The sequence below is a fragment of the Castanea sativa genome, chromosome 1 (assembly GCF_040712315.1).
Source record: "Castanea sativa cultivar Marrone di Chiusa Pesio chromosome 1, ASM4071231v1".
NCBI classification, from domain to species: Eukaryota; Viridiplantae; Streptophyta; class Magnoliopsida; order Fagales; family Fagaceae; genus Castanea; species Castanea sativa.
Window position 1 is genome coordinate 90,165,311 of NC_134013.1, and position 26,191 is coordinate 90,191,501.

The following is a 26,191-nucleotide window of genomic DNA, read 5'->3' on the forward strand; positions in this document are numbered from 1 at the left end:
TCATTATTTATAACATAATGTCATACACATCATTGTACAATAGGATTTTAGGGCACTAATCCTAATAATCTCCGACTTGCCCTAAAAGACTATTGCGTACCAATCTAACTCTCATTCCCTCTAGGTGTGACTCAAAAGTCCTTTGGGGCAAGGCTTTGGTGAAGGGATCTGCCAAATTATTTGCGCCATCAATCTTTGTGACTACCACATCTCCTCGAATCACAATGTTTTGAATAATATGATACTTTCTTTCTATGTGCTTTTCTTTCTTGTGATTCCTTGGATCTTTGGATTATGTAACTGCTCCACTATTGTCACAAAATAATGTGATTGGAACTTGTTCCATTCTCATAACACCAAGATCATAATGGAATTTCTTGAGCCAAACAACTTCCTTTGCTGCTTCAGAAGCAGCAACATATTCAGCTTCCATGGTGGAGTCAGCAATACAAGATTGTTTAACACTCCTCCAACTAATGGTTTCACCTCCCAAGGTGAACACATAACCCAAAGTGAACTTTCTGAAATCAAGATCTGACTGAAAATCAGAATTTATGTAACCAATAGGTATCAAATCCTCACAATGGTAAAGAAGCATATAGTCCTTCGTTCTCCTTAGATACTTGATAATATGCTTTATAGCCTCCCAATGTTTTGATCCTAGATTTGATTAATATCGGTTGACCATGCCAACTAAATAACAGATGTTTGGCCCAGTACATAGCATGGCATACATGAGACTTCCCACTGCTGAAGCATAGGGAATTTGTCTCATCATCTTTTCCTCTTTTGAAGTCTTAGGCCTTTGGACATCAGATAGAGGACCTCCATGCCTGAAAGGAAGTAATCCTTTCTTAGAGTTTTGCATGCTAAACCTTTCTAGAATCTTATCTATATATCTAGCTTGAGATAAGCCTAATATCCTATTTTTTCGATCTCGCTAAAACTTGATCCCTAGGATATAGCTTGTTTCACCCAAGTCCTTCGTATCAAATTGGCTTAACAACCAAATCTTAACTGATGACATTACCCCTATATCATTCCCAATGAGTAGGATGTCATCAACATAAAGCACTAGGAAAATTACTACTTTGCCTTGATATCTCTTGTACACACATAGTTCATCAAGATTTTGTTCAAAACCAAATGATTTGATTGCTTGATCAAACCTAATGTTTCATGACCTAGATGCTTGCTTAAGTCCATAAATGAACCTTTTCAATTTACATACCATATGCTCTTGGTTCTTTGCTATGAATCCTTCTGCTTGCTTCAATTAAATTTCTTCTTCAAGATTGTCATTTAGAAAAGTAGTCTTGACATCCATTTGCCAAATTTCATAATTAAAATGAGCAACAATGGATAAGAGAATTCTGATAGATTTAAGCATGGCTATTGGTGAAAAAAAATTTTCATAATCAATGTCTTCTTTTTGTGTTTACTCTTTCGCCACTAGTTTTCCTTTAAAGGTTTCAACATTTCCATCTACCCATCACTTTCTCTTGTAGACCCATTTGCAACCAACAGGTTTAATGCCATTAGGCGCCTCTACAAGATCCCAAACTTGATTGGAATACATAGATTCCAATTCAGATTTCATAACTTTGACCCAATGATGTGCATTTATATCTTTTATTGCATTTTCATAAGTGTAAGGATCAAATTCAAGCCCTTCTGAGATAGCTTCAAAAGTTTTCCAAAAGTGTAAATCTTACAGGTGACCTAATACTCCTCCCACTACAACGAGGTTTTAGTGTACTAGTTATTTCATGAGTAGTGTCTTGTGGTGAATCTAATACAACCACATCATCCCTAGTTTTATCCATTGATTGATCAATAACAAGTTCATTCATTTCAGTCAAGACAACTCTACTTCTAGAAGTAAAATTATTCATATAGTCATTTTCCAAAAATTTGGCATTAGTACTAACAAACACTTTGTTATCATTACGACTATAGAATAAATAACCCCTAGTTCCTTTTGGATAACCTACAAACAAACACACTTCTGATTTTGGTTCCAATTTATCAAGCTCCTCTTTCAACACATGTGCTTGACAACCCTAAATATGGAGTATCTCATACGAGGCTTACGCCCACTCCACAATTCCATGGGTGTTTTGTGAACAGATTTTGATGTAACTAAATTTAAGAGGTGCATTACTGTTCCTAAGGCATACCCCTAAAAAGAAGTAAGCAAAGTTGAATAACTCATCATGGCCCTTACCATTTCTAAAAGAGTCTTATTCCTTCTTTCTGCCACACTATTTTGTTAGAGAGTTGCAAGTGCAGTCAATTGGGATATAGTCCTATTTTCAATTAAGTAATCCTTGAAATCCCCAAGAAGGTATTCGCCACCACGATCAAATCAAATGGCCTTTATGTGTTTACCTAATTGATTTTCCACTTCAGCCTTAAACTCTTTGAACTTTTCAAAAGTTCCAGACTTCCATTTCATTAGGTACACATAACCAAATCTAAAGTAATCATCCGTAAAGTAATGAAATACTTATAACCTCCTTTTGCTTGGGTTGACATAGGACCTTATACATCTGAATGTACTAGCTCTAGTAGTTCATTGGCTCTATGCCCTTTTGCATTGAAAGGTCTTTTTGTCATTTTATCTTCCAAACAAGATTCATAAACAAGGAATTCATCAAAATCCAATTTTTCTATAAAACCGTCTTTCACTAGTTTTTGAATCCTATTTGGATTAATATGACCCAAATGCAAATGCCAAAGATATGCATCACTAGTAGAAGGAAATTTTCTCTTTAATGATTTTACACATGAATTACCATCTAACTTAGAATTGTACAATTCATGCTTATCAGGAGTTAAAATATAAAGACCATTAACAATAGTGTCAGAATAGATAAACACTTTATCCTTCTTTATTACAACACTGCATTTCAAGATAACACAATATCTATGTCTACCTAAATAAGTTGCAGAAATCAAATTCCTACAAACATTAGGAACATATAAACAGTCTTCCAATATTAAAACCTCAAAACCAAAGCACAAATTAAACACCCCAAATGCTACAATTGGAATTTTGCTCCCATCAGCCAAAGTAAGGGACATTTTCCCTTCATTCAGCCTTCTGGTCTCTTGGAACCCTTGCAAAACATTGCATATATAATTAGTAAATCCTAAATCCACACACCAAGAATCTGTGGGATTTTGTACTAAACAAGTTTCAAGAAGGAATGATCTTGTCATACCTTTGTTCTTGGTAGCTAAGAATTTTAGACAATTCCTCTTCCAATGACCTTTCTCACCACAATGGAAACATTTTCCTTTGGTGTAGTCCTTTGCTTTCTTCTTTGCCTTATTGGCAACTCCTAAGGCAACTTGCATACCGTCTTGTTTGGTGAAATTCTTTTTCTTCTAACCACCCTTGCCTTTCGACTTAGGCTTAGAAGAAGATGTTTCAGCCATATTAGTATCAACACCGGCTTTCACAAGGATGCTTTTCGCTACCACCAATTCATTCATCAATTTAGAAAAAGTATAAATCTTTTTGTTCATATTATAATTAAGTTTAAATTCTTTGAATCAATTTGGCAGGGATTGGAATATTATATCCACTTGAAATTCTCCATCAATGTCGGCACCTAAAACCTACAGTGTATTTAGATAAAAGATCATTTTAAGAAAATGATCTCTAATTGGAGTCCCTTAAGCCATCTTGGTATTCAGAAAAAGCCTCATAATATCTTGCATAGCAAAACGGCCTTGCTCACCAAACATTTCCTTTGGACTAAACATTATGTCCAAAGCTAGTTCTATATCCTGCATTTGATGTTGTAGAACATTTCAAATAGATGCTAGGATATAGCACTTAGCCATCTCATTAGATTTCCACCAACGATTATATCACTGCCTCTCCTCAGAAGGAGCATCTATTGCAGGAAAGTCTGGACATGGTTCACTAAGCATAAATTTGTGCTCTTCAACAATAAGAACAATGTCTAAATTCCTTTTCCAGTCAACATAGTTAGGTCCAGTCAGCTTGTTTTGGTTAAGAATAGCAATAAGTTGGCTAAAAGATGCTATGATTACATCTGAAAATAATAAACATAAATACAATAAGTAAATAGGACATTATCAATTTAGCATATTAGCACATAGTATGGAACCTTAACAAAGCCATAATATAAAAATATGCAACGACAACCCAATCCCATATTTAAAATTCCTTGGTAGCAAGTAAATAATAAATTTTATGATTGATTAAGAACTATTCTCATTACTAGTGCTATCTTGATAATTCTTGCCAAACACTAATAATATTTCATTTTTCCTTTAGCCTCTAAGTAATAATGACATAACTCCGTAGGGAGGTTAATATTAAACTTAGTCTAGTTTACACCATTTCCTAGACTCTATGTGAGTCACCAAGTATTTCTACAGTAGCATGGTCGTTCTCAATGTAAAAACACATATCATCCATCATTAAAAAGTTTAATCTATAGTACCGTGAATTAAACACCCTCCGTAGAGAGCAAGGCATATACGCCAAGGCGAGGTGCTAATCACACTACTATAAATCGATAATGGAGGCTGTGAGATTCAACCATTGAATCTCTCTCCCCTTAGAAATTTTAAAAGTAAGGTTTTTATTATTTTCCATCAAAAACACCTTTTGATTTTATAAATGAAGATTTATAGATTAAACATGAAGGGTTTCAAGATCAAGATCAAGAACCCTAAAATGCTAGAAACCCTTGAAAATAAAATCCTAATCTCATTAGAAATAAATTTCATAAAAGGAATACTTTAATCCTAGCATTAACATGAGAGCATCTATATCCGTGTGTATATATATATTATCAATCCAAGGATATGAACTAATGAAGTCAGGCCATGAATCCTATATATTATCAATCCGAATGAAGTTAGGCCTTGAATCCTATATAATATCAATCCAAGGTTATCAATCATTCGCGTGCATATGAATCCATATATATATATATATATATATATATATATCAATGCATTCCAAGAAGACAAGAGAACGACACATCAAACTCTATCAATGCATTATAGGTTTATGTGTTCATCCCTAATACAAAGACTATCGTGTTCATGCCTAATACAAACACTATCAAAAAACGACATATATTAAGAGGCATAATCATGACCACTTCGAATAACACAAACCAATTATTTGAACCAATATATATATCTCATATATAATAAATGGCGTGTGGGTTCAAAAAATAAAAAACGTGATTATACAGAATAATCACTGCAGAATGCCAGAACACCAAGAAAATGATTTTCTTTGATTCTAAAACTCACCCAACATGTTATACAAACATGATATTAAAACCCGGCTTTGATACCAATTGTTGGAAAACTGGTTTTGCATATCATACAAAACCCACAGCAGAAGCAACACAAGTATCTACTTCATTCATGTGAGATAACATGGAATATCTAGAATTTTAGAAACAAAGAATAGAAAGGCGTACATTAATGCAGTGAAATTCAAAACAAAAGAATTTTGAACTTGGGAAGACCTTCAATCTTCTCCCCAATTTCACATATGTCCAAGATGTGTGGTCTCTCAATCAGTTATGTATGCACCTATTCAAGAGAGAATGTCATTAGAGAAAACTGTATGTATCTCTTTTAATCGTACATACGTTTATAATTGCCAAAAGCAGTTATTTTATTTAATAACTCTTATTAAATAAATAACTGATTATCTAATTGAGCTAGCCTTTTGGGCCAACCCAATGCCAGTCCAATTGAGCGTTAGTGTGTGGTTTGGGATGGGACCAAAAGGACAAATAAAACTCTAACTCCAATAGACTTCAGGCTTATTTGTCAACTCTTGACAAGTCCAATGTTACCATTAATTATATTTAATACCACTATATAAATATAATTGCACTTTAGGCTTTATTAATAAAATTAAATCCCTAGACTTTATTATCTAAACAATTAACTCATTCATGAAAATATTTATAGTAATACAGAGTCACAATATATAACTTCCACTTTGAAAATTACTACTTCTTGATCCTTGAGTACTCGATTTAATCTTTTAAGTTGTTCATATATATATATATATATATATATATATATATATATATATATATATTTATTTATGAAATCAAATTTCATAAAATATAAACTTTAATAACTCTTTACTAAAATGGTTAGGCCTAACACTCTGAATAACCAAACTCATTAAACTTATCTCAATGAAATATTTTATATCTCTACAAAAAGACTATGAATTTCATCTTGAGAATATGTGTTCCTTTAACATTACGTGTGGCTACCCAACATACTGAAATTTTGACCATTAAATTAGATCTCACTCCTAATATATCAAAGCAACCTACATTTCATGACCGGGTTCACTATCCTTTCAGGATTGAGAGTTTATGTAAATTAATGGCGTGAAATTTATTATTCAGTTGCCAATCATTAATAGAATAATTCATCTCACAGCAGTCTAGTTCAATATGTCTTATATGTAGGAAAATAAGGCTAAATGAACAAGTTTGATTCAACAATACAAACCCTAAAAAATTAGCAATGATAAAAAATAAATGGATAGAGTTAGAAAGATCTCACAAACTATAGAATCATGCAAAATGCGTTGTCTTTAAAGGTGATTCATGCCACTCGGAGTAGGACTCGGTGTGAATGACTCTCTTGACTGAACAACCCCCCAAGATTAGACTATAATGATTTCTTCAAGTTGATCACACACTCAAGCAAGAAGAACTAAGAACAACCCTAATTTTCCTTTCCTTAAAACTAAAAATTGATGCTGAAATTTTCAGTGGAGATGAGCAAAAAAAAAACAGAGCAAAACAAAGGGAAGAGGCGGCTGCCGTAGCTGAAAAACTTAAGAGCTAAAGAGGGGAAAAGAGGGTTTTATATACTAACTGATGTGAAGGCTGATGGGCTGCATGCAACGGTCACTGTGCAAGCCAATGGGCAGCACTTTAAATGCCCCAACGGGCTGAACCAAATTGGGCTAAAGGAAAAGAAATAGAAAGGAATGAGGAACAAGAGAGATAGAGACAAGCCTAAACCCAACCCCAGCCCAACTCTAACCCTTAGCTCATTATCTTTCAAGCTAATACTTAAGTGGTGCTATGGTTTATAAACATATATGTAAGCTCATCTCTAACCAATGTGAGACACACGCATACTTAAAGTGTTTGAAACACACATACTCCAACAATCCCCCACATGTTACAAACACTAAACTAGGAAAGACAATAAACTCAAGAAGGCATACATCAATATGGTACCCTAAGGTTTTAACCATACTTAAGGTAAATAAGTAGGAACTACTAGACAATGGTAGAGTTAGACTCTTTTAACTAAGCTATTAGATAACCAAACTTACCACCCACATACCTTTCTTTACCAAGGTTGTTCCATAAGCGGGTTGGCGCCTTATACAGGTCATGCGTCATTGGATTTCATGAGAGCTCTAGAGACCTATCCAAGTCTCATAGGAAGCGGCACAACTTCCACTCCCACATAGGTGGCATCCATCAAGAGTGTGTGGAGTACACCCCATCCCAACAAGTAGGGACTATGGATCCATTAAGAGCTAAAGCTCAACCTCCAACAATCTGCAACTTAGCACTGTCTCACACTATAAGGATGGACTCATCACTAATCTCCTCAATGAGATAGCGGAATACATAATAACTAACAGTGCCCACACAAATGACCTTTACTCATTTAAACCCTTGCATGGAATCACCCATCATAGAGGTTGGGCATTAGTCATAGTGTCACAATTTAGGTATCAGTCCTATCCCCCTTGATGTCTCACTCACCAGCCTTCTTGCTAGTGGCTTGGTCAAAGGATCGGCCAAATTCCTTTTTGACCTCACAAAGTCCAAGGACATTACACTATTATCAATGAGCTGCCTCACAATATTATGCCTCCATCGGATATGTCGACTTTTCCCATTATAGATTTTGTTCTTAGCACGTGCTATGGTAGCCTGGCAATCACAATGCATGCAAATAGAGGCAATAGAGTTAGTATACAATGGTATATCAATTAACAAACTCCTAAGACACTCGCTTTTGGACCCAACCTTTTCTAAGGCTACTAACTCTGATTCCATGGTGAATCTTGCTATGCAAGTTTGCTTGGATGATTTCCAAGAGACAGCCCCTCCAACTAGTGTGAACACATATCAATTAGTGGGCTTTACCTCATCTATATCAGAGATCCAATTAGCATCACAATATCCATCTAATATAGCAAGATAACCACAATATGACAAACCATAATCAAAAGTACCCTTTAAATATCTCAACAATCTAGACATTGCATCCCAATGGTCAATACTAGGATTATGAGTATATTTACTCAATCTACCAACAGCATATGCAATATCAGGGCAAGTACAGTTTGTCAAAAAATATCAAACTGCCAATGATTTGTGCATATTTATCTTGTGAAACACTATCACCACGATTTTTAAACAAGTGCACCTTTGAGTCAAAAGGAGTAGACATAAGTGACATATCAAAGTGTTCAAAATTTTTAAGAATTTTCTCTATATAGTGAGATTGTGATAGTGTAATGCAATCATTATCCCTAAGGATCTTGATGCCCAAGATTATATTTGCCTCACCCAAATCTTTCATATCAAAATTAGAGGCAAGAAAGTGTTTAGCATTATGCACAACATCAAGGCTAGTTCCAAATATAAGTAAGTCATCAACGTATAAATATATAATAACACCTTCATTATAAATAAACTTGCTATATATGCATTTATCAGCATTATTGATCACATAGCCATGTGTAAACATAACATTATCAATTTTTTCATGCCATTGTTTAGGTGCTTGTTTTAAACCATATAAAGATTTAACCAACTTACGAACTTTATGTTCTTGTCCAAGAACTACATAACCCTCGGGTTGCTCCATTTCAATTTCTTCTTCTTCTAGATCACCATTTAGAAAAGCAGTTTTAACATCCATTTGATGTACTACAAGTTTGTAAATAGAAGCAATGGCAAATAAAATTCTAATAGATTCAATTCTAGTAACCGAAGAATAAGTATCAAAATAATCCACATTATGTTTTTGCTTATAGCCCTTGGCTACTAAGAGAGCTTTAAACTTATCAATTGTACCATCCAGTTTTAATTTCCTTTTAAACACCCATTTTCAACTAATAGGTTTAACTTTGGGTGGAAGCTCAACTAATTCCCAAGTATGATTAGACATAATAGATTCTAATTCATTATTAATTGCTTCCAACCAAAAAGGTGCATCTACGGATTTAATGGCATCATAGTAACTTACAGGTTCATTTTCAACAATGTAGGCAAGGTAATCGTTACGGTAATTCTTTTTCTTCCTAGCTCGCTTGCTCCTTCTTATTTCTTGCACATTATCAACAAAGTCATTAGAAATTTCAATAGAATCATACAATATTTTTTCCTTATTTTTCAAAGGAAACACATGCTCAAAGAATATGGCATTTTCAGATTCAATAATAGTGTATGATTCTAATATATCACTTTTGATGACAAAAAATATATAGCATGAACTATTGCAAGCATAACCAATAAACACACAATCACATGTTCTAGAACCAAGCTTTCTCCTTTTAGGCTCGGGTAGCATGACCTTAGCCAAGCACCCTCACACTTTGAGGTATTCCAAGTTAGGCTTACGCCCTTTCCAAAGTTCATAAGGAGTTTTACCGGTTTTCTTATGGGGTACCTTATTTTGAATATGACAAGCCGAAAGAATGGCCTCCCCCCACACGTTGGAAGATAGCCCAGAACTAACAAGCATAGCATTCATCATCTCTTTAAGAGTTCTATTTTTTGTTTTGGCTATTCCATTAGATTCCGGTGAATAAGGTGGAGTTACCTCATGTATGATGCCATTTTGTTCGCAAAATTCCTTAAAATGATTAGACTCATATTCACCACCTCTATCAGTTGTAAGTCTTTAAATCATTTTATTCTTTTGGTTCTCAACTTCACTTTTATACTTTATAAACATCTCTAAAGCTTCATCTTTGGTTCTTAGTAAATAAAGTTTAGTGAATCTAGAGTGGTCATCAACAAAGATCACATAAAATCTTTTACCACCTCTAGTCATGGTGTGTTTTAAATCACCTAAGTCACTATGTACCAATCCAAGAAGCTCGGTTTCTCTTGTTATGGATTTACAAGGTTTCTTGGTGATTTTAGTTTCGGCACAAATTTCACATTTGTCCATATTAGCTTCACTTAGTGAGTTAATAATTCCACATTCTTTCATTTTCTTTATATAGCCAAGATTAACATGTCCAAGTCTTCCATGCCAAACATCAATGGAATCAACTAAGTAAGCACAAGAAGATGAACCTCTTTAATTAATAACTTGATCAACATTAAGTACAAAGAGACCTTCATCATCATAGCCCTTACCAACAAAGACTTCATTCTTAGTTAAAGTAACTATGCCACCATCAAATAAAACTTTAATACCGGCCTTACCAAGTAAATTTATTGAAATGAGATTGTGTTGAAAGCGAGGTACATGAACGACATTATTGAGTGAAAGCGTTATATCGGAAGTTAGCTTCAAGAGTACCTTCCCTTTACCACTCACCGGCACGGACCTATTGTCCCCAACATAGACATATTCGGTGTCTTCCGCCATTGGAGTGTAGGAACTAAACTCCTCTTTGAATGCACCAATGTGTCTTGTGCAAGTCGAGTCAACTACCCATCCCTTCACTTTTGTCACCAAGTGTGCCTCACACACCACCACCGTAATGATCTCTTCGGTTTACACCACATTTGCCTTATTTGATGTAGAACCTTTGTTGTTGTTCTTATTGTTGTTGAAGTTGCCTCTTGCCTTACATGTTGCCGCATAATGACCTACTTTGCCACAAATAAAACAATTACCCATTTTCTTTTGGATTTAAGGATTTGGGCCATTTTTATTATGAAATTTTCCTTTTCCCTTGAAATCATGTTTCTTATTATGTTGTGGAAGTCTAGAAGGTTCTCCCTCTAGAACATTAGCCTTGGAAGTAAATTCCTTAGCTCTAGAAACTTTTTCCAACATCCTATTTGTTTCTTCAATTTGAATATCAACAATATTTTGTTGAAGATTCAAATAGGTTCTATGGTGGCTATACCGGTGTTTATACTCTTTCCAAGAGTCCGGCAACTTAAACATAAGGCCATGAACCACAAACCTCTTGGGTAAGACATCACCCTCTTTAACTAAGTCGGATACTAATTTTTGAAAATTTTCAATTCAGTTAGAAACACTTTTTTCCTCAACCATTTGAAAAGACATAAATTTAGCTATAGCAAACTTTTTAGCACCCTAATCCTCAAACCCATAACGACCATTAAGTTCATCCCATAAATCTTTAGCACAAGTAAAATGACTATAATTATTAAACAACTTATTAGATAAACCACACTTAAAAGTATGAACACATAATTTATTTGTTTTTTTCCCACTTTTCTATATTTTTAGCTAGGATCATCTTCGGGTTTAGGCTCATAAAGAACCCGGTCAATTTTGGTAAATTCCAAGATGGGCAAAACCCTTTCTTTCCAATGCTTAAAATTATTTCCATCAAAAGCCTCAAGCTTTGTAATTTCCGAAATGACCTTAAGAGAATTTACCACTTGTTTCTTCACTTTTAAAACACACTAATTAACCTTTAAAATTGTAGGAAAATAAGTCTAAATGAACAAGTTTGATTCAGCAATACAAACCTTAAAAAATTAGCAATGACAAAAATAAATAGATAGAGTTAGAAAGATCTCACAAACTATAGAATCACGCAAAATGCGTTGTCTTTAAATGTTGATTCATGCCACCCGGAGTAAAACTCGGTGTGAATGGCTCTCTTGACCGAACAACCCCCCAAGATTATATTATAGTGATTTTCTTCAAGTTGATCACACACTCAAGCAATAAGAACTAAGAACAACCTTAATTTGCTTTTCCTTAAAACTAAAAATTGATGCTGAAATTTTTAGTGGAGATGAGCAAAAAAAAAAAAAAAAAAAACAGAGCAAAACAAAGGGAAGAGGCGACTGCTGTAGCTGAAAAACTTAAGAGCTAAAGAGGGGAAAAGAGGGTTTTATATACTAACTGATATGAGGGCTAATGGGCTACATGCAACGGTCATTGTGCAAGCCAACGGGAAGCACATTAAATGCCCCAACGGGCTGCTTGTTTAATACCCAACGGGTAGAACCAAATTGGGCTAAAGGAAAAGAAATAGAAAGGAATGAAGAACAAGAGAGATAGAGACAAGCCTAAACCCAACCCAAGCCCAACTCTAACCCTTAGCCCATTATCTTTCAAGCTAACACTTACGGTTTATAAACATATATGAAAACTCATCTCTAACCAATGTGGGACACAAGCATACTTAAAGTGTTTGAAACGCACATACACCAACAGTATATACTTAAGACACATTAATATATCAACTAGAAGTCTCCACTTCCATGATCAAGACAAACCATCTTAATTGACACGTTATAGTCTTCACAGATGAAATGCCCAATTTTATCACCGATTACGAACTAAGGTTTTAAGTTTACAAAGAAATTGTGATTTATATCTTCTGTGACTAAATCATATACTATGCATCTCAATGACTATATGATAATGTTCAAATATTCATGCTACTACTATCTTAGATAATAAAACAACTTCATTATTTATAACATAATGTCATACATAATATCATACACAATATCGTACAATAGGATTTTAGGGCACTAATCAATCTCATATGTCAATCGGAACAAAAATTTCATCCAAATAACCCGGGCAACTATTGCTCCACTCCAATGCTTCCCACCAAGTCCTCTCACCCTTTATCTTCTTCAAATCTTGATTAGATACTTCATCAATGAATGTGTTTTTAAGATTTGGGCAATTATATAAACTCAGCCATTCTAATTGTTGTGCAATGTGTAAACCACTAGAGATGCTAACTAATCCAGGCATGTAATGAAGTGAAATCTTCTTCAAATTTGGGAGAAAATAAGAGGTTCTATGCTTAGCAAAGCCTCCGCAACTTACTATGCTTTTGACAGAGGGGCAGTCTTCAACTTTAAGCTCTTCTAAGTTGCAAAGGTTATCAAGCAACCCTTGAGTGAAAATAGTGGTCAACTGGGGACATGTGCGCAATGTCAAGGACTTGAGAAGAAATAAAGAATTATGTTGTACTGACCCTTCCCATATGCTCCTTAAACTCTTCATATAATATATATACAGATATTCAAGTGATCCCAGAACAATTTTTTCAGTTCCATATGAATCAGATAGTATATTGCCGATATCATCTTCTTCATCAACATCTATGCCATCTATAATCACTTGGACCTCATTACATTCCCCCACAACACAGCATTTTAGTTGCTTCATATTTCTTATCCCAAAATCGGATAGCTTCTTAACAGTCCCATGCCTGTCCAAGAAAAATGCCGTTGCATGTCGGAGTAGCTTCTTAATATCTTTAGGGACACCCACACCGTTTATGTATTTCAAGCATCTCTCCCATCGTTCCAGCTCAAATTCAACATCACGAGGGACACGAGACATAATGCGCTTGACATGGCGGCCAACAATAAATCTGAAATGAGATAGCAATATGCTATTCCATTGAAAGTGCGTCAAAAGTTCCACCCTTGGAAAATAGAATTTAAGAGTTTCCAACCTCTTTAAGGTACATACTTCATTAACAATATCTCCCACACATGCATCCCACCGCTCGTCATCTGGATTCACATCAATATTCAACTCTTCCAACTGAGACAATGCAGAAATTACCCCACAAGGAACCACTGCATTTGATTGCATGGCTCTTCTATCATTACTCACATATCCATAAAATGAAACTTCCAAGCATGTCAGATTAGTCAACTTCTTAATCTCCTTAGGCAGATCTATAATCTGTGCCCCTTCAAGATCAAGAACCTCAAGCTGCTTGAGATCTCCAACTTTTGGCAACAACCTCATGAGACGATGACAATTATTTAGAAAGAGTCTTTTGAGGCTTACCAATCTGATAAGGGAATCAGGCAAAGACTTGATGCCAGTCCTGGATAAGTTTAGTATTTGAAGGGTTGGCATGTAATCAAAAAATGAGGGAGGAATTATTCTCAATTTGTAGTTTCTTTGTAGGTACAAAGCTGACAGACTGGGGCACCTTGGATTCTCAGGTAAAATGGACAACTCATTGTCCATCAAGCAAATCTCTTTAGAATTTGTCCAATCCTCATCCTTTGGTGGCTTAGTTAATCCCAAACCACTCTGCATGAGAAATGATTGCTCACTTGCTTCAGGTTCAATCTCACCGTCTTCAAGCTGAAATTCCACCTGCCCACTAGATTTAAGGATTTTAACCGCTTCAACATCAAACACCATTCCTTGAGGTTTTAGAGTACTTAATGCTTGTGGTTGCATTTCCTCAACCTGTGAACCCTCTGGTTGTCTTGTTTGTGAAGCTTCATTCCCAATTACTTGAATTTCAAATTTCTTTTGTTCACTTGAATCAGTCATCTTAACTGCTTCAACATCAATCACCATACCCTCACGGAGCTCTAACGCTATTTCATTTTCAGTTATTTCTTCTATTTCATTTTCGCTTATTTCTTCTGTTTCATTTTCGCTGCTTATTTCTTCTGCAAAAAAAGCTTTCAAGTAAATCTATACTTCTTGTGTAAATAGTTGAAAGAAAAGATTCAGAAGATCTATATTGAATAAGTACATGTGAGATTCACCAATTATCCCTAAATTAATTGATTAAGCTGTTCGTCCATTGATTTTAATATTATAAAAAAAATGTGATAATAGAATTTAAAGAGATTTACTAATCATCAATTGACAAATGAAATTCTAATTGGGAAAGAAAATAAACTCAATGCGTAAAAGCTGAAGCTAATGCCAAATAGGCTCCAAGATAACTAATTGCACCCACATCATGATTAGTGATTAATCTTTCACAAAGCCAGTTCCAACTCCAAAAATAGGATAACTAACGTTAAAGATTGGATTGTGCATAGGTCTGTTTGAAGAGAGGTGGGAGAATATTTTTAACTAAACCAAACTCAGAATGTTGCCACAATATTTTATATCGGGTTGCCTATTTGAGTTTGTAAGGAAAGTTTAATTAAAAATTAAAATTTGAAAAAAAAAAAAAAAAAAAAAAAAAAAAACCTCTTGTGCTTGGGTGACCTCTACATTTTCAATTCTTTCTTATAACTCTCATATCCACCATATTGACCCTTAAATTAAAATTTTGTCAATGTCTTTTATCATAAAATTTCACTTCATAAAAAAATATAAAATTATTTTAAAACAATAAAATCTTTTATAAAATGAATAAAAACATATATAACATTTTTTTTCACTTTCTCACCAACCAAACAAATACAAACCACTAAAAACAAGGTCTTTTTGTCAAAATAATTTTTTTTTACTAATTGTTATAAATAGCATTTCAAAAAAAATTAACATGCATATTAAGAACATATAAAACATATAATCAAATGGTAAGATTTTCAAAATATGATAATATTGTTTAGAGTTACACCACCTAATAATTTTTTTTGGATAAATAATTTGGAGATTTAACTGTTAGATTACATATTCTCTATATTTTTAACACACATGTCAAATTATTAATCAAACATTATTTACTATTTAATCAATAAATTCATCTTTCATGCATTTTAAGGTTTGTTTGCCAAACATTCATTTTTTGCAGCAAAGAAAAAAAAAATTATTGAAAAGCATCCATCCAAACTTAAACTTATTTAGTTATGTAACAAATTTTTAGAACACGAGTTTACCAAACTCAACTTCCAAGCTCAAGTTTGACTTATTTTGGAACTTTTTTAGTTGTGTAGCATTTGTTTTCTACAATGCTTGGAACTTGAGTTCCAAAAAAGTGTTATATAACTAAATAATTTTGAGCAGAGCCTTCTCAATAAAATTTTTTGTTGTTTTTTTTTTTTTACAAAAACAGAATAATTGTCAAAAAATAAAAACATAATTTTAAATTACAAAAATTTGCACCATAAATATTTGATCGATGATCTAGTTATTGATTTTTGATTGTCTTGAAATTTTATAAGCAAAGAGAATATGAAAAAATAATAAAATCTAACGATGAATTTGTCAAAGTTCTCATCCAATAAAGAAATTTTGAGTAATATAACATTACTTAAAGATATACATGTATAACTTGAACTTACTATTTTCAATAATTACTAGCTTATAACCTCATTCATATGTATTGATACACCTAAAAATAAACAATCAGATACATAATATAACTCTTACATATATAATATAAATATCATTGATGATCATTCTTAAATTTTGTTAACTCTTAAAAGAAACATTGTAAGAATATTATTTTAAACTCTTTAATTTTTGTATTCAATAACTCTCGTTGATGAATATTTATGATATAGTTTCATATTTAACACAAAAATTAAAAAAATAATTTAGAACACATGTTATAAAATTGCAATTCAATTATAGAATATAAAATTTCACATATTATATATATATATATATATATATATATATATATATATATTATAGCAAAATTTTCTTTCTCACCAACGGTGCTCCACTGGCTGGGGCCGAGAGTGAGGTTGAGATTGAGGTCGCGTGGAGGCGATGGTGTGATGTCGGAGTTGAGGTCGAGTTGAAGCCGATGTGTGGACCAGGAGATGAGGTCGAGTTGAGGCGGTGTTGTGGACAAGAAGGTGACGGTACTGCACTCCTTGCTCGTGGAGCTGTTCTGAGAGGAGTCAATAGCATTGGGGAAGTTAGTTTTGGCTTTGGGGCCGCGGCGCTCGCGTGCTGCAGCGTCGTAGGCACGCGCGGCCTCTTCAGCAGTGTCAAAGGTGCCGAGCCAGACGCGGGTTTTCATGCCCGGGTCGCGGATCTCAGCTGCGTACCTTCCCCAGGGCCGCTTTCTCACGCCTCTATAATGGATTTCCTTGGGTTTCGGGTCTGGGTTAACGGATCCGTGTGTATTACTCGGATCCTTTGGGCTAGTTAAGTTTGGGGCTGAGGTTTCCATCGTGGGTTTCGGGTCTGGGTTAACGGATCCGTGTGTATTACTCGGATCCTTTAGGCTAGTTAAGTTTGGGGCTAGGGTTTCCATCGTGGGTTTGACTCACTGTGAAAAAAGAGCCAACAACGTTGTTTGAGGAAAGGAAGAGCCACCAATCAGTTTGAGTTTGTTTGCAAGGTTGGGTCTTGAAAGATCGAAGCTTTCATAGCCAACAATTCAAAGCTCTTTTCCCATCTTGGTTAGCTTTTTTTCTGCTGAGAAATTCTTGTACAACAAAGTTTAGTATTTGCTAGCTTGCATTTTTTGTCATGGAGAAAATTTTATGCCGATCGTTTGTTTGGTGGGCTAATAGTTGACTTTTAACTACCGACAAATCAGGGGCGGCCTGGTGAATGCTTTCTTTTGCTTACGCATGGATTTTTTTTTTTTTTTTCAATTGCACGTTGTGGCCAAAAAGTTGTGTAATTATTTTTTCACTAGACTTTTCCCTAGTAAAGAGAGAGAAGCGAGAAAGTAGAGAGAAAGTTTCTTAAGGAACACCGATTGCGACAAATACGGACTTCAAATTTTAAATGTTGATCGTTTGTTTGGTGAGCTAATAGTTGACTTTGATTACCAGTAAATGAGTCGTTACAGTGACACAAAAACTTACATGGCCTGGTGAATGCTTTCTTTTGCTTACGCATGGATTATTATTATTTTTTTTTTTCAATTGCACGTTGTGGCCAAAAAGTTGTGTAATTATATTTTCACTAGACTTTTCCCTAGTAAAGAGAGAGAAGCGAGAAAGTAGAGAGAAAGTTTCTCTCGAGTTCAACGCAAGTGGGTTTTCACGTGCTGTATGGTGATTTCGTTAATGACTGAATTTTTATAAGGGAGAATATATATATATATATATATATATATATATATATATATAATGAAAAAAATGGGTGGGAGTGACCAAAGTAACATTCTATTCGCTGAGAACGCCAGTGAGTATGAACCGAGAGCATGAAGTTATTTTCCAAGCGCTTTTCATTGTAGGACCTTGGGATCTCCACCTTTCAAACCCTTAAGAGTGAGCCCATAACTAATAGACCAACCACCCCGGTAGTTATAAGGGAGTATATCTAAGTTTTGCATATAAATTTTATCTAATACTCCTGACAATTAGTTAAGATATTCACTTCATTGAAAAAGAAAATACATTTTTTTAGAAGAAAAACACTTCTAATTTTTTATTTCATAGCAATAAGATCTGTAATAAAACTAATAGATCAATAGGAACAAACTCCATTCAAACTAATACATGAAAAGAAAGTCTCACTCTCTTGGCTAACGCATTGTCTTGCCAAAAAATATGAGAGAAAGATAAATGCCATATTGACCTAGCCTCACCACATGCGCTTCACGTGTATGGTGAGGCTTTTTTTTTTTTTAGTGTCAAATTTTCTAGAAAAATAAAAAGAGAAAGAAACAACTAAGGATTTAAATTAGTATTTTTACATATCTAACCCTAATACTTAAACTTTTTAAACATATGAGTTTGAGGATATTTTGATATGTAAAATGATGAAACTCATATAGGAGAATCCTTTATTAGTAGTGTACGATATTCGGCTATAGGCCCTTTTTTCCCTTGGGCCCAAATCGGAATGGCCCATGAGCAGTATCCAGCCATAGGCCCATTATCCTAGGAGGCCAATTTTTGAATAGCCTATGAGCACCAGCCCATTGGTAAGTCCTATGCTCGGCAGGATGGTCTCAGTGCTGCCACAGTTCTGTTGAACCTCGGTGCGTTGATAGTGCCTTGGGAAATATCGCCACCGAGCATCCTCCGGCGTCTAGCGCCATTTCCAACGTCCTAGCTCCTATTCCCAAGGCGGTTTGTTCTTGTCAATAATAATCAAAATGGATCACACCCACATGAGCGGCATTAGAAAACAATCATCATTAACCCACTATGAAAAGGCTATAAATAGGAGAAAGGAAAGAGAACAAGGCGTTGGATAATTAAGGGTAAGGATTGAAGAAGAAAGAGAAATTGAGTGAAGGAATCTACTGTCGGTGTGCTCGGCAAAGGAGATAATCTACTTTGGTGGGCTTTGATTTACTAAAAGGAATTACCTATTGTAACAATCCATAACCCACAATACTAAATAAATTGTGAGCCCAATAGCTTGGTTGGTCTATTAGACAGGATTTAGGCGCGCACAATAGGTGCTATCTGTGGGGATCTCATACGGAGATATAGTTCTGACAGAAGCTACTTGAAAAAGCATGTCTGACCATCATTTGGGAATCTATGCTGGTAGCGGCTTTGAGGGCTTGTCCCGAGGCTCAAGCTGGCGAGAAAGGAGGCATAAAAGGAACGAAGACAGAAGGCATGAATGAGGAGAAGAACATTCAGGCTCGAGAGAGGGGTCATCGCAAACGTACCAATCAGCATCCAAAGTCCTCGAGCAAGGGCATCTTGACAGGCGGGATCAGGACTTAAAATTGCGGAGAGCAAAAGATTTGCTTTTGCAAGGTTGGGTCTTGAAAGATTGAATCTTTTATAGCCAACAATTTAAAGCTTTTTTTCAATCATGGTTAACTTCTTTTTTTTTCTTTTTTTTCTTTTTTTTGCTGAAACAAAAATGTAGTGTTTGGTGGCTTGCATTTTTTATGCGCTTGTATTTGACTTGTAAAGACATTGAATTTTAAAGGCTTGATGAGAGAAAGTGTCTCTCGAGTTCAAACGCAAGTGGGCATTAAGTTAAGAACACCATGTATTCTCAAAAAAAAAAAAAAAAAAAAAAAGTTAAGAACACCATGAACTTATATCGCGCCATAGGGTGATTTCGTTAACTAGTCAGTTGAATTTTTATAATTTTTTTATTGAAAAGGGGGAAGTATTTGCGGTTGAATAGAGATATATGCAGATTATATAAAAATAAATAAATATAAAATAAAAAAAAGGAAGAAGAAGATATATGCCAAAAATTAAAGAGTGAAGGGAGAATATGATATACTATAAGTCCGTTTGGATAGAACTTATTTTGCTGAAACTGAAAACTGAAAACTGAAAACACTGTAGCAAAATAATTTTTAAACGTGTGAATAGTACTGTGGGGCCTATTTTTAATGAAAAAGTTGCTGAAAAGTGAAATTTGTGGGACCCATGAACAGTGCATTTGTGCACTGTTCATGGCTGAATAGTCAAATCTTGCGGCTGGGTTTAAAAAAAAAAAAAAAAAAAAGGAAGCAAAACACGGATGTGGGACGCAAACGTGGGATCCAAACGCCCTCTATATATCTAAGTTTTGCATACAAATTTTGTGTCCATTTGGAAAAAAAAAAAAAAAAAAAAAAAAAAAAAAAAAAAAAAAAAAAAAAAAAAATATTTAATTTTTTTTTTCTAAAAGTATTGTAAATAAAAAGTAAAAGTTAAATAAAATAAATAGTTGACTTATTTATGAAGTTAAGATCACATATAATAATAAAAAATATTAAATAAAATAAGTAGGTAGTTCAGATGGATCATCAAATAGTAAAAAATAAATTAATAAATTAACTTATAAGGAAATAATTTATCTAATACTCTTTGACAATTACTTAAAATATTCATTTCATTAGAAAAAATACCACTTAATATGATATGATTTTACTCATTTTATATTACTATAGGAGGGATGAACTCAATTCCGAGCCAAGGCTCAAAGGGCTTGGAAGATCATACTTGAAAAGATGGGCTAGGCTCATCTCTATGAGTAATAAAGGGAAACATCCCTAGACGATTTTTGCGGAGTTCTACGAATCTATGTATGCCACCAATATTGAAACTCTTGTCCAAGGTCATAAACACGGGTGACCCTATAGTGGACAAAGGAAGGATCCCAAGGAATCAATTCTCCCTTTTAGCTGAGATGCCACTCTTACTAGATATACCTCGGGAAACCCCCTGAAGGGATAAGGATCACAGAGACTGTTACCTCCGCATTAATGAGATGTTCTCTACTTAATCTCTTCCGCATTAAATACACATAGGACAATCGAAATAGTACAACACCCCCCAAAAGTCCTATATCATGATGAAAAGGGAAACCAATGGAAAATGGGACAAGTATCCAAAAAAATCCGGTTGGAAGCACGCCAACTAGAGAGATAAGGGAAGGAAAAATGCCTATAAAAGTAGAGGAGGTTGCAACAGAGAGGAGGATGACGAAATACAAAAAAGAAACTCTAGAATAGAAGGAAGGAGAGAGTCATGTTGTATTTTCCTTTTCTTGTTCATCCTCCACTCCTTGGAAAAACAATTTGTATATAAATAAACATCTCATGTTTATTCCTTTTGGCTTAATCAGTTGCTTGAGCTTTCTATTGTGGAATTTCTATCTTGTTTTAATGATAAATTAATTATGCAAGTCATTTACTTAGGCCATATATTAAATATCTGTTTGTGTTTGAGATTCCAACCCCCACAATTACATTATGGGATTGATTTGATCCGCAATTAATTATAGACTCAAGCATGCGTTATTCAATTTTTTTCTTTTAAAAGCACCCGCTTAGTTTCCATTTATATTTTATACCCGACAAGCAAACACGTTTGTCGGGTCCAGATAAAATATGGGGATTAGGATTCGGTGCTGAGTGCAATTCACCTTCCCCTCTCTCACATTTTTTTTTTTTTTTTACATTTTACTTTTTAAACTTTTATTTTTTACTTTTGTTAACTTTTTTGTTAACTTTTTTTAATTAATGATTTAGATTAAAAGGTGCTTTTTACGGCTATCATTCTCGCCCATTGGTGCCCACTGCTCACTTTTTATTCCGTTTGAAGTCAACACTAGGTTTCTAAGAGAAGAAAAGAAGTCAACGCTAGGTACTTCGACCCAAAAGTTCAAGTACTTTAATCTTCATGTGTATGGCTGCTTCGAGCTGCTGTGCCGATTCTAACGTCTTCCGATCTATCTGTACTCAAATTATCTCATTTATGGTGAGGCTTGTGCTTTTGACTTGATTACAAACTTGGGTTTCAATTCTGATTTTATTTTCTTTGGGATAATAGAAGTAAAATAAAATTTAGGAGGTCACTTTTTCTGTTCTTTGAAGTCAACGCTTGGTAGCTGAAAGGTCCTGATAATTTCCATGGTGGTGATTTCCTAATTAGAGCTGCAATTCTGATTCTAGTAAAGGTAAGTCTTCCTATCTATCTATTGTATTCTCTCGTTAATGGTGAAGTTATGCCTTTGGAAGGAATTGCTTGAGCCTGTTACACACTGATTATATGCCTTATTTTTGGAAAATGACTAGACTGTATGTTGAAAATTTTGATCTAAGCAATATCATTGTTAGTGGAAATAGAGAGAAAAGAGAGCGCAATCAACATAGAGATTTAAGAGTCTCCACATTCCCTTCAAAATCAACAGAAGCAGTAGGATTGACCAAAATCAATAGATACAAGAGGAAGCTAGAAAAGCCCTGTTTCAATTTTCATGTTAACGTGCTTCTTATTGAAAACAGCCTAATTAACGAGCTTTTAGTTTGATCGCAGCTTGCACAGAGGCACTCGCATTTTTTGGCTGCTTCATATCATTCTGGCAATGGATGGACTAGAGTCTCCACAATTCTTTCAATAGGACTGACTAAAGTCTCCACAATTCCCTCAAAATCCAAAATTCCAAGAATTCCGAAATCCTTGGGATTGATCAAAGCCTCCACCGTTCCTTCTATCACACCCAACATTTCATTTCTAAAGTTAAGTTTCAACAGGTAAAATCTTCTCTAGTACAACATTTCTTTTTCCAAAGTTTAGGTTGTTTCAACGCATAAAATTATCCCTAGCACAACTTTCCACTTCCAAAATATTGGTTGTTTTTAACATGTAAAAGTTTTCTTAACAATACATTCGAATCACACCCTCCTTGATTATAGGACCCCTCGCAGTTCTAACTTCTAATTCACCTCAATCATACCCTTTGTAGTTATAATTCACCTGGGATTAAACCCTTCATAATTATAATTGATGGGATTTGTCCCATAAAATATATTTTGTATGATGATTTTAATTAATAAAAGTATTTTATATAATGAGATTGTATGATCTTTGGACATTATGCATTCATTTGATAAATAGTGAATGAGTTACACTATATGAGATTTAGATATGTTGATAAGATTAACATACAAAAGATCTACATTGCAATTCCATAGGATTCTGAACGCCATAGTTGCGACAAGAGTATAAGCATAGCAAACAGAAAGTGGTTTAAGAATGCCTCAGCTTACAAGTTACAATCATATACTATCAATTGACAAGAACCAATGAGGCTGCATGAGGCAATGTGCAGTCTACTTTTGATTAGGAAACATCGCAAGTGCTCTGCAATCACATATGCCAATTGGAACAAAAATTTCATCCAAATAACCTGGACGACTCTTGCTCCAATCCAATGCTTCCCACCAACTCCTCTCACTCTTGATCTTTCTCAAATACACTGACAAGATACTTCCTCAACCAATGGTTTTTTTTCTTTTTCTTTTTTTTTTGGGGTTTTAGTGAAAGTATATAATTTCCAAGACCATTTTCAATATGCTTTTTGTACCTTATTTTGTCAAAGATTTGTTGAATTATACAAAAAACTTGAGATGCTGCATCTTAGATATGCCATTGATTCATCCATAGGTGGGGTAGTCCTTATCTAACAAGAGAGTTCTTCCACAATATGGGATCAAAGGTGGGGATCAGGTACTACTTGTTGCTGAAGAAGGGAAGAACTTGTTGCTGGAGCTCTAAATCTTATTGGAGGAGATACTTTATATGGGCAGCTATGGGGATGTCAGCCACAAGCTTACTATCCAAGTTTGCATTTTGAAGCATGCTATTACCAGGTTTGTATCTGATTGTTGAACCTAAATAATCTACAATTCTCAACTCCTTACCTTCAGTTCTATAACCAGAAGAACAATCTCGAAAATTTTCCATGTTACCAAAAAGCAGCTATATCTATGATAATGTTGGACTATAACTATGAACATGATAGTACACATCATGTGTATTAGGGCTGCACTCCTCTTTGCTCTTGTTTCAATATAATTGTTTACTTGTCAAAAAATGAAAAATAGCTATGAATGTGATAGTGCATTTTAGAACCCTTGAGCCCAGGGTGATTGTTCTCCCACTTTATCACAAAGCTCAAGCTAACCGGAAAAATCACGACAGTATGCGTATGAGGGTTGAATATCAGGAAATTGAGTACACAAATACACATAATCCAAATTGGTAACCAGTGTTATGGTGGATGCAAGACTACATATACATATAGCATAGTTTTTGTGGATTAGTGGTGGTGTAGTTTCTTCTGTCACGTGCATAATATTCCAAGCGACCCTTCTTCTCTATAGGAAGCTACTTAACTTGATTTTTACTCTAATCTTTTAGACTCTTCCAATGCCCCCCTTCAACCTCTACCTCTTTCCCCTCTCTCTCTCTCTCTCTCTCTCTCTCTCTCTCTCTTCTGAGCAGTGAAATTTCAGTGTAATTAATTGTCCCTTTGTGCTGATAATATTTGTCTACATAGATTAAGTACTCTTTTTGCTGAAAGAGAAGATTTAGTATTCTTACATACATGCCTTGCGTGATTTTACAGTATCTAGTTAGTTATTCTGTTTGCAGGTCAGGTTTGTTATGAAACTCTTGCATGAGTCTGGTCCCTTTAAGGAAGGAATACAGCAGACACAGGAAAACGAGGCCTTTACTTGAAGGAAAATGTGTTTTTATACCTGTAAATGTCTTTTTCATCATTTTGTGATGATCATAGTTATGATATTTTTCTTCAAGAATCAATATTATGTAAATAGGCACATGTGACAGCAATCATTAGTGGATCGTTGTATCATATTTCTCTCCAGTAGACAACAAGCTAGCTGAGATAACAAATGCTGGCTCTTGACTAGTTTAAACCCATGTAAATCATGCCCTGATATCTGTAAAAACTCCTGTAAATGTCTAGAGGGATTGAAAATATCCCTCATCTATCTAGAAGAAAGTTCTTTATAGAAGTTGAATAACACCCCCAGAAGTAGTGCTGATGATTCTTTTGGAGAAAAGGGAGGGTGCTTGGACAAATGCCTTTAATCATAGAAATATATGTACAAACAATGTAAACTCTTCAATAATTTTATGGCTTTCTGGGGTATTACGCAAACAGTAATAATTCCTTTCTTTAAAGAATAAATTTGAAAAATGTAAAGAAATTCATATTTTTCCTCATTGACAACTTCCAATTTCAAATTATTATTACTATGAATGGTGATTATTCCATTCAAAGATGTACTTTGTATGAATTGTCTTCAAATATTGACTAGATAATTCCTCAACTAATGGGTTCTTAAGATTTGGGCAATTATAAAAACTCAACCATTCTAACTTTGGTGCAATGTGTAAACCACAAGAGATATCGAATTGAGGCAGTTGAGGCTTTTGTAAATCTTTGAAAATTTCCTTCACCTGCAGATTCTGCTTCTTTCTCAGTTCTCTGATGTGGCCTTCTTCTCCTTCTTTTTTACTTCTTTTCTTCTTTATGTTTTTCTACCACACTTTTGGCACTTCACCCTCTTTTTCTTGTTTTAACGGCCTGTGAATCTCAATGCAAACTTTTGAAACTTGTGGTCAGTGATGGGTAGTGAAAAAGACAAGGCTTTTTATGCTCACTTTTACCCCATCCAAATGGTCACGTCTCACTCACGTGACCTGTGGTGTATGTTTTTTTTCCTTTTAACTTGGTAATAGTACAATTCGGATCTTTAACTCAAAAAAAAGTACATTAGTGTATATAATATAAATACTATATATTATAATAAACTATATATATATATATATATATATATATATATTGTACATTAGTTAAATAGTTTTTTTTTTTGTTGAAATAATTGTATACTTATTATTGTTAGGGCAAAACTTAGATATAGTACTTATGTACTGTTCCTTAGGTTTTCATTTTAAAATTCTGCCATATGAATTTTTTCTCATAGAATGAAAGTGCATTTTTTAATTAAATAACCACATGACTAAATTTTAAGAGGAGAACCTAAGGAACAACATCTAAAGTATTATAC

General features: G+C 34.4%; 1 protein-coding gene and 1 long non-coding RNA gene across 5 annotated transcripts; one reads left to right on the plus strand and one right to left on the minus strand.

The window, feature by feature from the left end:
• Positions 1–12,699: 12,699 nt before the first annotated feature.
• Positions 12,700–17,435, minus strand: LOC142621849 (disease resistance protein At4g27190-like). Its single transcript, XM_075795216.1, has 2 exons — positions 16,642–17,435; positions 12,700–14,693 (listed from the first exon to the last, which is right to left on the minus strand). Exons 1-2 carry the CDS (start codon positions 17,192–17,194, stop codon positions 12,793–12,795), a joined length of 2,454 nt encoding a protein of 817 aa, XP_075651331.1. The 5' UTR covers positions 17,195–17,435; the 3' UTR covers positions 12,700–12,792.
• A 4,435-nt stretch (positions 17,436–21,870) lies between these two features.
• On the plus strand, positions 21,871–25,130 carry LOC142609125 (uncharacterized). 4 transcript variants are annotated; one of them, XR_012839572.1, is made up of 5 exons: positions 21,871–22,067; positions 22,140–22,266; positions 22,626–22,843; positions 23,757–23,962; positions 24,747–25,130. It is a non-coding gene; the product is annotated as an uncharacterized LOC142609125 (long non-coding RNA). The 4 variants fall into 4 exon arrangements; XR_012839571.1 differs by having other exon boundaries at positions 21,885–22,266; XR_012839573.1 differs by having other exon boundaries at positions 21,885–22,266; positions 22,615–22,843; positions 23,757–25,130.
• The last annotated feature ends 1,061 nt before the right edge of the window (positions 25,131–26,191 follow it).

What these genes read in the sequence shown, in the direction of transcription:
- LOC142621849 (XM_075795216.1), bottom strand. Translation starts at nt 17,194, where the DNA reads ATGGAAACCCTAGCCCCAAACTTAACTAGCCTAAAGGATCCGAGTAAT. An exon ending in CAGCCAGTGGAGCACCGTTG is followed by an intron (nt 14,694 to 16,641) that starts GTGAGAAAGAAA and finishes CTTTTTTTGCAG; the next exon opens with AAGAAATAAGCAGCGAAAAT.